The 13,186-nt window shown below is 33.3% G+C and overlaps 1 protein-coding gene across 1 annotated transcript in view; it reads left to right on the plus strand.

Moving 5' to 3' along the window:
• Positions 1-1,235: 1,235 nt before the first annotated feature.
• LOC106881750 (electrogenic sodium bicarbonate cotransporter 1-like) overlaps positions 1,236-13,186 on the plus strand; it is a 23,252-nt gene continuing 11,301 nt past the window's right edge. Inside the window, exons 1-2 of the mRNA XM_014932240.2 lie at positions 1,236-1,381; positions 2,620-2,736. Coding sequence (XP_014787726.1) covers positions 1,282-1,381; positions 2,620-2,736 — 217 coding nt within the window. The 5' untranslated portion in view covers positions 1,236-1,281. The remainder of the gene's footprint in view (positions 1,382-2,619; positions 2,737-13,186) is intronic.

The raw sequence follows: 13,186 nt of genomic DNA on the forward strand, positions 1-13,186 counted from the left end.
TTAAGCAAAATAATATATTCCTCTATACACAATCATATAAAAAAATCCACCTTTTTTTTGTATTTATTTTTACTCGCATATATATATATATATATACGACGGGCTTCTTTCAGTTTCCGTCTGCCAAATCCACTCACAAGGCTTTGGTCAGCCCGAGACTATAGTAGAAGACACTTGCCCAAGGTGCCATGCAGTGGGACTGAACCATGTGGTTGGTAAGCAAGCTACTTACCACACAGCCACTCCTACGCCTATGTATATATTTTTATCCTCCTTCTAATCTTTCTTTGTTCTCCTTTCTTTCACTCATTCTTACTTTCCTTCCTTGCATAGAATGTAGTAAAAGGATTGGTGGGGCTGTGATATGAATGTTCTTTTCTTAGCTTTACATGTTACTGGTCACAAGGGAGAGGGAGGAAGGGAAGGGAGAGAGTGAGAAAGGGAAAGGGAGGGAGAGACAGAGAGAACGAAAGAAAATCACTCCAAGTACTTGATTGGTATTTTAATTATTGATCCTGAAGAAAGAAAAGGCAAAGTTGGTCTCAGCAATATTTGAACCCAAAGCACAGAAGAAACTGGAACAAATATTGGAAGGTATTCTAACTGCCGCTCTAACAACTCTACCAAAATACCACCCTTGTTTCTGAATACAAGTTGCAAGTGATTGTATCCTACATTAAAATCATCATCTATTAAGCTATCAGAATTGATATCTTATTAAATAATTTGCAGTCTTATTATAACCATTATAACCAATATGTTAAAGCTTTGCATAGTTATGATATTCTTAAATTAGCATAGCTTATCGGTAGTTATGAACTCATTTCTCAATAGATACTGGATGATTGAATAAATTCTCTTAAGGAGTAGCTATTATATGCTTATGAAAGCTTACAATTCACCCCGCCATATCACATTTTGAACTTAATTCTTTCATGAATCACTTGAGATCATAACTCTAGTGTTCAGCTCCAGATTCTCTGGTATTAAGTAGGTGAATAATAAACCTCTCTTTGAATACAGCTCTATTACAGATAATTTCCCCCCGAAGTTTGGAATCTGTTGTTCAGTTGAACAAACTGAGGCAGCCTTGTTCAGAGATATAATAAAATGTCTCTTGCTTGATACAAACCTATTTTTATTTGCTCAGTCACTTCACATCTTCACGTATTTTTATTATCTTTCTGAAGGAGTAGCTATGATAAAATTCTTAAATTATTCTGTTTCTTTTCAGGTGGATGTTATGGGTATTTGTGAACTGTTGTGAATTAATATTTCACCATGTCGAAATCTGTGCAAAGTTCTCGAATGGAGACGGAGGCTGTACGAGATCTTGGTACATTTGTACACAGTCATACTACAAGTGACGCTGATATTCAAGGTATGTCTAATGATTAAAATTATATTCTCAATATTTCCTTTTTTCTTTTCTTTCTATGAAGTGTAAGGTGTTTTATGATTTGTATAGAGGATTAAAAAAGTTTAAAATAACTAACTGGCTGTGTATATATGGCATGCAGTAACCTGGCAGAATCGTTTGAATGCTGGGCAAAATGCTTAGCAGCATTTTAAAAGACTAGCGTCATTAATGTTATGAAACTAAACTACTCATGAAAGCCCATCAATGTATTGGAAGCATTTATACTGTTTTTACTGATCTGTGATATGGGAATAACCAATCAAATTCTTGCAGGAAGCCTACAGCTCTTACACTTTAGCTGTGCTAACCTTCAGACTATCTTTGGAATCATGCAGGACTTGGTCATATGAGACACAGAGAATAGTCAAGATATACCATGTTCATTTGTTCTCCAGCGTGTTCTTGAAAGGTAGCTGTTGCTGTTTAACCCTTTTGTTACCATATTTCTGTTGAGATGCTCTGTGTTTCTTTCAATTAATTTTAAATATAACTAAGAATTTAGTAAAATAACTTAGTTATCATTAAGCTAGTGTTAGGTACATAAATTGTGACGAAGGTTTGGTGGAAGATTTTAGTTCAGAACTTGAATCCAGCCACAATTGTCATATCTTTCTATATATACATTGAGAATAGTGTCTTTCATTTTTTTTTTTAAATGGCTATGTGATTTAAAGGATATATGGCTGCTATTTCTGTCAGCCCAAGCTGCCAGGTAGGGGCTTCCTTGTTGACTGCAAAATAGCTGAGTTGTTGTTTAGTCCCGACTATCCTGTTGTATTTTTAGATTTCATATATTTAGGATTATATTATTCAATAATAGTGGGAAGAGTGGTAAACAAAATATCTTTTTGGTGTTTAATTATGTCTTTTCATTTTGAGTTCAAATCCCATCAAGATCAGCTTTGCCATTTGTTCTGCTGGGATTGATCTAATTCATTATATCCATATGTCAAGGCCTGCCATCTACATACAAAATCCATATTATGGTTGTTTTGTGAGTGCATGTATGTTTGATGTTTCTTTAGTACTCTCTTGTTATTTATTTAGTTACCAGGGCTAATTCCATTGTCTGCAGCCTTCCACCTTACCAAAAAAAGAAAAAAAATGTCTACCCCCTCCCAAATCTTCAGGATTTGATGTTCTTGTGCACATATAAGCAACCATTATTTGACTAATTTATATAATTCTTATCACTTTAGATCACCGTTCTCAAGAAACTGTTTACATTGGTCTTCGTGTACCAAGGTCTCGACGGCATCGCAAGAGACATCATAGACATCACCGCAAGGATGAATCCAAGGAACTATTCAAAACACGTGTGTATAATATTCTAATACATTTCACTTGTATTCTACAACTTCTCCATTCAATACCTCTCTTTAAACTGATGGATTTCTTTTTTTACTTTAAGTAAATATACTTAGAACTACAAGTGTTGAGCTGACAATGGGCTGAATTCTTGGCATCCCAGTACTTTGTAGTATCTGAAAACATTTAAAAGTATTTTTGGATAATTTTTTTTCCTTTATAAGATTTGAAGCCAAAATACCTACCTGAGAAATATCATTGTAATATATTTTAACAATGTATTGTTATATGTGGAGGTGCAATAGCCCAGTGGTTAGGGCAGCGGGCTCTCAGTCATAGGATCGCGGATTCGATTCCCAGACCGGGCGTTGTGAGTGTTTATTGAGCGAAAACACCTAAAGCTCCACGTGGCTCTGGCAGGGGATGGTGGCGAACCCTGCTGTACTCTTTCACCACAACTTTCTCTCACTCTTTCTTCCTGTTTCTGTTGTACCTGTAATTCAAAGAGCCAGCCTTGTCACACTGTGTCACGCTGAATATCCCCCGAGAACTACTTTGAGAGTACACGTGTCTGTGGAGTGCTCAGCCACTTGCACGTTAATTTTACGAGCAGGCTGTTCCGTTGATCGGATCAACTGGTACCCTCGACGTTGTAAGCGATGGAGTGCCAACAACAATTGTTATATATTTTCATCATCGCCTTTCATTCTTTTGGGGTCAATAAAATAGGTACCAGTACAAGTACTGGGGTTGATATTGGACTTCTGCCATAATTTGAGACCATTATTATTATTATTATTATAATTATTAAGGCGGTGATCTGTCAGAATCGTTAGCACACCAGGCGAAATGCTTAGCAGTATTTCGTCTGCTGCTATGTTCTGAGTTCAAGTTTGCCTTTCATCCTTTCGGGGTTGATACATTAAGTACCAGTGAAACATTGGGGGTCGATGTAATTGACTTATCCCCTCCCTGCAAAAATGACTGCCATGAGGCGAAATTTGAAACCACCATCATCATCATCATCATCATCATCATCATCATCATCATCATCATCATCATCATCATCACCACCACCACCACCATCATCATCATCAGCAGCAGCAGCAGCACGCCGGATGAAATGCTTAGCGGTATTGCCTCCATCACTACATTCTGAGTTCAAATTCCGCCAAGGTCGACTTTACCTTTCATCTTTTCAGGGTTGATTAGATAGTTGCCAGTTATGCACTGGGGTCAATGTAATCGACTTCCCTTCCCCCAAATTTGAGGCCTTGTGCTTCAAGTAGAAATGATTATTATTACTAAGGTGGCGAGCTGGGTGGAATGCTTAGCAGTATTTGATCTGCTGCTACGTTCTGAGTTCAAATTCCACCGAGTTCAACTTTGCCTTTCATCCTTTTGGGGTCGATAAATTAAGTACCAGTGAAATACTGGGGTTGATGTAATTGACTCATCCGCTCCCCCAAAATTGCTGCCCTTCTGATAGAATTTGAAACCATTATTATTATTATTATTATTATTATTATTATTATTATTATTTAATTTTTTCTTTATACTATAGGCACATCGCCTGAAATTTTGGTAGGGAAGGGCTAGTCAATTACATTGATTCCAGTCCTCCACTTATACTTATTTTATCGACCTCTACAGAATTTTAACTCAGAATGTAAAGAGCCAGAAATGCTGATAAGTATTTCTTCTGGCTCTTTACATTCTAAGTTCAAATCCTACCGAAGTCATCTTTGTCTTTCAGTCTTTCAAGGTTGATAAAATAAGTAGTACCAGTCAGATACTAGTTTTTTTGAGGGACTAATATGTAGCATTGAATTTACTGGAGGAAAAATATTTTTACAAAAAACACCAAATAGCCATGCCTAATAATATCACAATTTATTATCTGAAAGCCAGTCCCAACATCAATACTGCCAACTGTGGGAGTAATTGATTATTCATCTAATTGAAAGCTTTTGATTGATCTAAATTGATAAAAGTTCTACCATACTTAGGTTTAAATTCCAAACATTTTGAGTAAAATTGATTGAAAGCACATTTTATTTTGTTGAATGACTATTATTAACATTTCTTATATTAACAGAAAAGCAAATCTTATGTTGTTCCCCATTCTTTGCATATATAGTATCCTCTACTTGAAAGCTTCCACTAGTTATTTTAATCTTTCTTAAATAAGAGTTTTCTACATGTTTTCAAACTCAACCTTATACTTAGTTATATCATAAAAATTATAACTACCTTTGTAATGGTAGTTATGATTCTTCTTATTGTAATAACAGTCATGCCCTGAATTCAGCCAAAATTATGTTGTTGATATACAAGTTTAAATTCACTTTAAACTGATTGTCTTTATAAAGCTGAAATCCATCTAATTATGATATATTATTTTTATGTAAAGAACCGTTTATTTTTTTCTTCATCATTGGTATTTTAAAAATTATTCCAGATATATGTGTTCTTACCTGATTGGCAAACCTTCTGTTTTTTTTTTAAATTCAAACTTGAGTGCTCTTATCAACTCTTGCATTGTTATTGTATTGGCCTTACTCATCAAAATTCTAATTGTAAACAACCTATATCCTTTGACTCCATCAGTACCAAGTTTTTATTTTAAATGGTTGTACTAAAAAGCTTGCTCATACTTTGGTTCTTACTCTGGATATCACTCAAACTTACAGCATGTAAATGTTTTCCCTCCTAACAAGCTAAGTTTTAATAAGTATAAGCCACAAGTTTCTGATGTTTCTTCTGAAACAGTTTCTATATAATATGTGTACAGTATTTTGACTTAACATTTCTATATGAGAAAACAAAAAACAAAAAAAAAAAAAACAGGATACTGATGTGATGTTTTCCAGGTTGCGGATATGACCGGGTATGTTTTGTCTGTTGTGTTACACATTGTTATGTGTACATCTGCAGAGTGTACCTCCGTGTTAACCCAGTAATCTTTCCTTAACAACCATTATTTCCAGAGGTGTATAATAGTAAACTGAACTGAATGAAATGCTCCAATACCAAAACTCTTTGCTGTAAAAGTGTTTTTTTTCCTCATCAGTAATTATAAATTATTATCAGGTTTTTACTAATATAATATAAAAGCCACCTCAGGAACTGTAATAGGTTCATTACTTCAGACAAACTCACCAGATTTCATATTACCCATTTTTTTCTCCATTTTCCTTTTTGTTTTTTTTTTGTTTTTTTTTGTAAAGAGTAAAACCAAGTCAATGTGTTTATAAATAAATACACATTAAAAATGTGTATTGGAAAATTATACTTTTACAAATGAAGCAAAATGTATCTGCTTTGTAAGTCTCAATCTAGTTAATGTGTACTCTTATGATGATTATTAATATTTATATTCAAACTAATTTCCTTTCATTGTCTTACACCATATTTCAACTGGTTTAAATGAATACCTCAGATTTAACTTTGTTTAGTTCTTGTTTCAGTACTAGAATCATGGGTTATAACCTTGATATCATAATTAGTATAGTTATTATTTAACAGATTACTTCTGAGAAATTCTCAGACATATCTATAATATTGGTTTCTTAGCTTGTACTTGGTATAAATGTTTGTATCATATTTCAAAGAATTTCAAAGATCCACATTTTCATGAAATACAAAATGCATTCACCTCTAAGTTATGGTTGAATAGTTAATGAGAAAAAGGGTTACAAAGGGTTAGTAGCAGTGAAACAATTACTCCAATTATTGGACTCTGTTGTTGTTTGATTAATGAAGGTTCAGCAGGACACAGCTGCACAGTGTTCTTAGTTTGATGTTTTGCTGTGTTGTCTCATGTAGGAGTTCAGACCTATACGGGTCTGAAAACCCAGCAAAAACAACGTAACCTAGTTCAAAATGTAAGTAAAGCAATGTCTCTATTGATCTGTATGTAAAACAATCTCTCTATCTATCTATCTAATGTCTTATACCAGTTGAATAATGCAAGAGATAAAGTATATGCTAACATTTTTTCTTCTTATCAATTAAATTTTTCTTCAAAGGAAGATTTCTTTCTGGCAGATATTTTAAAATAAATAATCATTATAATTTTCTTTAACCATTTGCCTGTCCAAATGATTTTCATATGTTTGTCCTAAATGTTCATGCTTATTTTCAGGCTTATAGTTAGTCCTTATTTCATATGTTCTTAATAATATAAAGCTTTACTTTTGTAAGTCCCAAGTTACTCTTGTGGCTGGGGGAAAAAAAAAAAAGGGAATGTGTTATCATATATGATGCATGGACTCAAAGGAAATATGTTCTGTGTATCACATATGACACACAGGATGGACAAAGAGTTAATTCTTAAAATTATCACTTGTGAATGATATTTGTTAATCTGATATATATAAATTAAAAATAATTTTTTCTGTTCTATATTTTGACAGTTTGGGTTTTTTTTATCTACTAAGAATGGTAGGATTAGAAATCTGCATTCTTCTTCAGTGTTGTGATAGGTTTAATTCATTGAAAGTATAATGTAAGTTATGGCACTATATTTAAACATCTGGCATAGGTTTAGGATTGTACTCCTTTCACTGATACAGCTAATTTAAAAACAAAACTAGATTGATTATTTAAAACTAATTGCACTTTAACATTTGATACTTAAAGATTTATAAATATTATAAATATATTTTTCTCTGAAGTTCTTGCCAATTGTTATAAATCCTGTTATCGATCTATTGATATATCTTTTTGAACTATTCCTTGTAGCTCATAAAAGGCCCCTTTAGACTTGATATCTGCTGCAGTAACTTGGTAAATATTCTCCTCTTGAGAATTTCATAGAAATCTGTGTTACCAAAAACTAAAACACACATTTGAGATTAACCCCTTTATTAATGATAGTAATTGATCAAACACATTCTTTTTATTAATAACAATGGAGGTTTATTTGAAAAATAAGTTGAACATTTTTTGTAAACACGTAATCTCTAATTAAAATGATTGACTTTTCTTTTTGTTTGTGTTTTTCACCTTTCAAAAATTGTGTAGTTAATATGAATATTACCAATCATAGTAAACATAGTTAAAATAAACATTTCTAAAAAGAATAACACCTGTGTATCTTAGTATTATAATATAAACATGTAATATAATTTTAGCAGACAATATATTGGATTAGATTTTATCTTTCTTGCTACTAAGATTCATTTAACATTTGCCATTAAATGTTGGTGTTTAGATATTAATTTTTAGGATTCTGCACTTATGAATTGCAAATGTTAATTGTTTCTACCTGGTTTTAACCCTATATTTCTAGTTCACTATACTGTACACTGTATTTCATTTCTTTTTTTAATATTTCTCTTCTAATATGTTCTAATATGCATTTTTTGCCTTATACAGAAGTATAAAGCAGTATTTCTATTACTGTAACCTAAATATTTTAAGTTACTATCTCAATATTTAACATAAGTGAGATATACATTGCTGATAATTAAGGGTCTATTGTGAGGATTTAGGAGAACTGCAGAGGTATTTAAGTGTAGAATTATATATGACTTAGTGCACAAACTGTAAATGCAAGTTGAATTTTGTGAGAGCTATGCAGCTCTCGCATAGAAATGTTATTACCATTGAGAGCCTATGTGCATGGTATATTCAATGATGGATTTAGTATGCATACAAGTGTCCATCAGAACTTGGTTCTCATTTCCCTCTTATTCATTATAGTTCTCCAGGCCATAACAAAGGCATTTAACACTGGCTGTCTATGGAAACATCTGTATCCCATCAACTAGTTTTCATTGCTGGACCTGTCAAAGAGTTCGTGAAGAAATTCCAAATGTGAGAGAAAAACCTAGAATTGACAGGTCTTAAAACTCAGCAAAGACAAAATATTTTAATCAGCAAGAATGAAGTCAAGACTTAACTGCCATTTTGAAAGTATACATGTCTGATATACAGAAAAACAGTATGAATTTCATACAGTGTACTGAATGTAAATAATGTGTGCACAAGAGATGCAGGGACCATTGGCAGGCTGACAAAGAACGAAGACTGCAGCAATAGAATATTTTGAAAGGTTTCTTTCTCCTGCCTGCTACTGGTGGTGGTGATTCTTTCTAAGACTTTATGGTGAATGGGATAAATAATTATTATGTATAGCATTGGGTACAGCTTGGTGTTTTGCATCACTGTTCCAGACTGAATTTGTGGAAATCTTTGATTTATGTATTTATTTGACCTGTGGTAAGTATGGAGCTGATAAAGAAACCCACCATTATTTCATACTGAAATACTTACAAACATTCTCAATGTATTTATATGTTCCTCTAAGTGATGGTTAGTAATATATTTGAATTTAACCCATGATATATCCACAGCTTGGAAACTGAAAATGAACCGAAGCATGACATGACAGGATGCGAACTGATTGATCAGTTTTTGTTTTGTTTTTACTTTTTGCTTCCCTTGAGAAATTTATTAGTGTCAGGAATTTTAGTCTTGACAAAATCCTTTTTATTCTTGAAACTGTTTATGGATTCAAAGGAGGATTTGTATTAGTAAACTACATAAAACTAAGGAAGTAGTATCAGTAATTTTTTAGTATTACTCAGTTGTTTGAAACATGTCTTAAAATATTTTTTACATGAAATTATGACAGAAGCATTTAACTTAGATTGAACAATTAAGAAACAGATGTTGGGGTAGTCTAAGGGAAGTTTATATAAAAAAAGTATATGGTTATTTCAGTCATCCATCCATCTTCACCTACAGTTACTGGGAGAAACTTGGAGTAATCCTCATGCACCTCCCTCATAGGGTCCTACCAGAAGCAACCATCATTTAACTTTTTAACTGGACTTCCTAGTATGGCCAACTGAGATTATTAGGATATTGTCCAACCATCCTGTTCTTGGTCTAGGTCTCCTGCTGATTGGTTAGTCTTGAAAAATCCATCTTGCAATTCTTTCCTGTAACAATCTAATTACACGTCCATCAAATGAGCTGTAACCTCTTGAAGTGAAGAAGTAGCACCTCAACCTGGAGTGATTTCCTGATCTTTGAGCAATGCATGCTGTCTAGTAATGTTACTCCAGAGATCCTTTAACAATATATTCAATAAAAAGAGCTAATTGCCTCTCTTTCTTTTAAGATAGCGCAGTGTGATATGAGGTGAATTGGCCAGAAGAATGGGTTTTATTCTTGTGTTGGAAAATGTACAAGTCAAAGACAAGATAAAAGTCTTCAAACCTTTCAGGATAATGTTAATACTTAGTGTGTAGAACAAGGTATATAGGAAAGTAAGTTGATTTGCACTGTGTAAATAATGGGAGTGTAGGAATTTGATGTCAGGTGTTTATGTGATAAATAGTTACAGATGAGTGAGATTGAATTTGAGAAACAAAGCTGTGAATTGTTTCTTGGCTTACTGGTTCTAAGCTGGATCAGAAATAGTTTTGTTGTGTTTGAAGGTGTGTTTTGAATGGTTGATGTTTATTTAGGGCTTATGTATAAATATATGCATATCATATTTAAAATAATATACATACATGCATACGCACGAGCGCATGCACACACACTTTACTGTCACTAAAACGTGATGAAGTGTGCAGGAAGCACCAGCATTGCTAGATATAAGAGTCAAAGACTCTTTTGCCACAAAAGCACATGTTCTATTTATTGACAAGGTAAATTTCAGCTTCACCACCTGCAATGGTGTAAGTATTACTGATGATCATTAATTTCCACACAAAATTGGCATTCCAATCTTTTGTACTCACTTGCAGTGGGGAGGTTATCTCCCTTGTCAGTAAATAGAATGTGCTTTTGTGACTAAAGAGTCTTCGACTCTTATTTCTAGCAATGCTGGTGCTCCTTGCACCTTTTGTCACTTTTTAGTGACAGTGAATTATTTCCTTTTTAGTTTTGAATTGCATCTAGCCACCTTAAGTTATATATATATATATATATATATATATATAAAAGCATATTATGTTTAAAAATATATCCATATGAATATATTCAAGGTGTCTCAAAACATATACACACGTTGAATGACTATAAAATCATTTTTTATCAGCATATTTCATTTTCAAAATTTGATAGAATCTATGGACAGAATTTAAGTTTTCGTGAATGCCCCTGTTCTAGCCAAGACACTGCTGCTTATGAGAAACAATTAAATTACAAATATCAAGGAATATTTCTCATTCAAACGCTACCTTCATTTCATCAACTGTTGCTGGTTTTGTATCATAAACTTTCTCTTTTAATTATCCCCATAAAAATTCTCTGGTGGCATGAAGTTTGGTATTCTACTGAACCATTTCATGCAATCCACTTGTTAAGCTAACTCTCATCAAGGTAAGCCCTTACATTACTATGGTAGTCTGGGCTGCCCCATCTTGCTGGAAATAAAACTCCGCATTTTCAAACTTCTCTTGAATGTTTGGCTTGATAGATTGTTGCAGCAAATTAATGAGACCTAGTCATTGTACCATTATAAAACAATAGTCCAGTTAATCCTTTTGGTGATAAGCCCTACCATACTGTAACTCCTGGTAAATTAACATGACATTCCTCCATAATATGAGAATTCTTAGATCCCCTTTAGGTGCAGTTATAATGGTTGATTGATCTAGTTAATTTAAATGTATCTTTTATCTTTTACTTGTTTCAGTCATTTGACTGTTGCCATGCTGGGGCATAGCCTTGAAGGGTTTTAGTCAAACAAATGAGCCCAGAACTTATTTTCTTAAGCCTTGTACATATTCTTTTGCTCTTTTTTGCTGAATCATTACGTTATGGGGATGTAAATACACCAGCACTGGTTGTCAAGAGGTGGTGGGGGATGAACAGAAACACAAAGACATACACACATTGCATTGATGTATACACATTTGTATATATATGATGGGCTTCTTTCAGTTTCTGTCTATGAAATCCATTCACAAGTCTTTGGTCAGCCTAAGACTATAGTAGATGACACTTGCCCAAGGTACCATGCAGTGAGACTGAGCCTGGAACCATGTGGATGGGAAGCAAACTTCTTACCACACAGTCATGCCTGCACCTATATTTTCATCATTCCAAACAATTGGATAGTAAGCATCTTTATCTTTTACACATATTGCCAAGCACCAGTCACAGAATGTCACTCTTTAGTCTGGATCATTTTCATTGAGAGTGTAGACTATCTTTTGAATGTAACTTTTCTAATGACAGCACTTCAAAATTCATTGGACTCTTGATTTTGAAATTCCTATCACATAACTCAGTTGCTGAAAGATTTTCTTGAATTCTAGGAAATACATTTCTAGTGTTCTTTCTTGCTTTGTGGGTCATGTTGATTACCACAGTCTTTTGGAACATTTCTTGTGGACATTCTAGATGGTTCCATCTGCTTGAAACTTATCTCTGATCTGTATGATGGCAAATTGCATTGGTGAATCTGTTTGAACTGCCCTTCTAAACTGTCTTTGTACTTTTTCACTGTGGCTGCATTTTCAAACTTCCAGTAGCGCTTCAAATTCCTTTTGTTCATAGTTTGGGCTGGCACCCTTCATTATTTGTAATGGGTTAAATCTAATAAGAAGTGAAAATTAAGTTATCAGTTTTTGAAGTGTGTATACATTTTGGCGGCACCCTGTATATATGCCTGTTTGTCTGCCCTTATCTATACATAAATAAATATTTTATGAATAAATAGATACATTTATACATATGCATATTTACACATATGAATGTGTGTATCACTCTCTCTCTCTTTGAAGATACTACTGACCATATATATGCATGTGTGTGTGTGTATATATATATATATATATATATATGAGAGAGAGAGATAAAAGTATTCCATACATGTAGTAGGAGTTATTCATTTATAGATGAAAATTCACTGTACTACTTCACTATATCTCTGAGATATAGTGAAGTATAATGTCAGTGACCTTCATCATAGACATATGACTGGAGGTTTTGATATTTAATGTTATATATAGTTCTGTGACAATATAATAATAAAACAGAAGTGAACATAAAAACCTGTAAATTTTATAAATGGTTAATATGGCCATCTGTCATTTTGTATGTCTCTTTGTTTACGTGTGTCCCAATACAAATGATTTAGTTTCAGCACACAATCTCAGTTAAAATTACTTGCCAGACTAACCTAATATATATGCACATATATGTGTGTGTGTGTGTGTATATAGATATATATATAAATAAATATAAGATCCAAGGATCAAGGTATAGGCCTGAGGAGTAGCCTGCAGTATACACCTCGCTTGTATATTTACCACTTCCAAGGTTCCACTCACTATGAAACATATGTAGCCTGGATTTTGCCTACTCCATTCTTTAACTCTTGTGTATATATATATATATATATATATATATACCAAACACACACACATAATACCCTTGGTTATGAAAGCTATAAAAAAACTAAAGAACTGAAAGCAAATATATATA

This window comes from Octopus bimaculoides, chromosome 28, assembly GCF_001194135.2.
Source record: "Octopus bimaculoides isolate UCB-OBI-ISO-001 chromosome 28, ASM119413v2, whole genome shotgun sequence".
In the NCBI taxonomy this organism is placed as follows: Eukaryota; Metazoa; Mollusca; class Cephalopoda; order Octopoda; family Octopodidae; genus Octopus; species Octopus bimaculoides.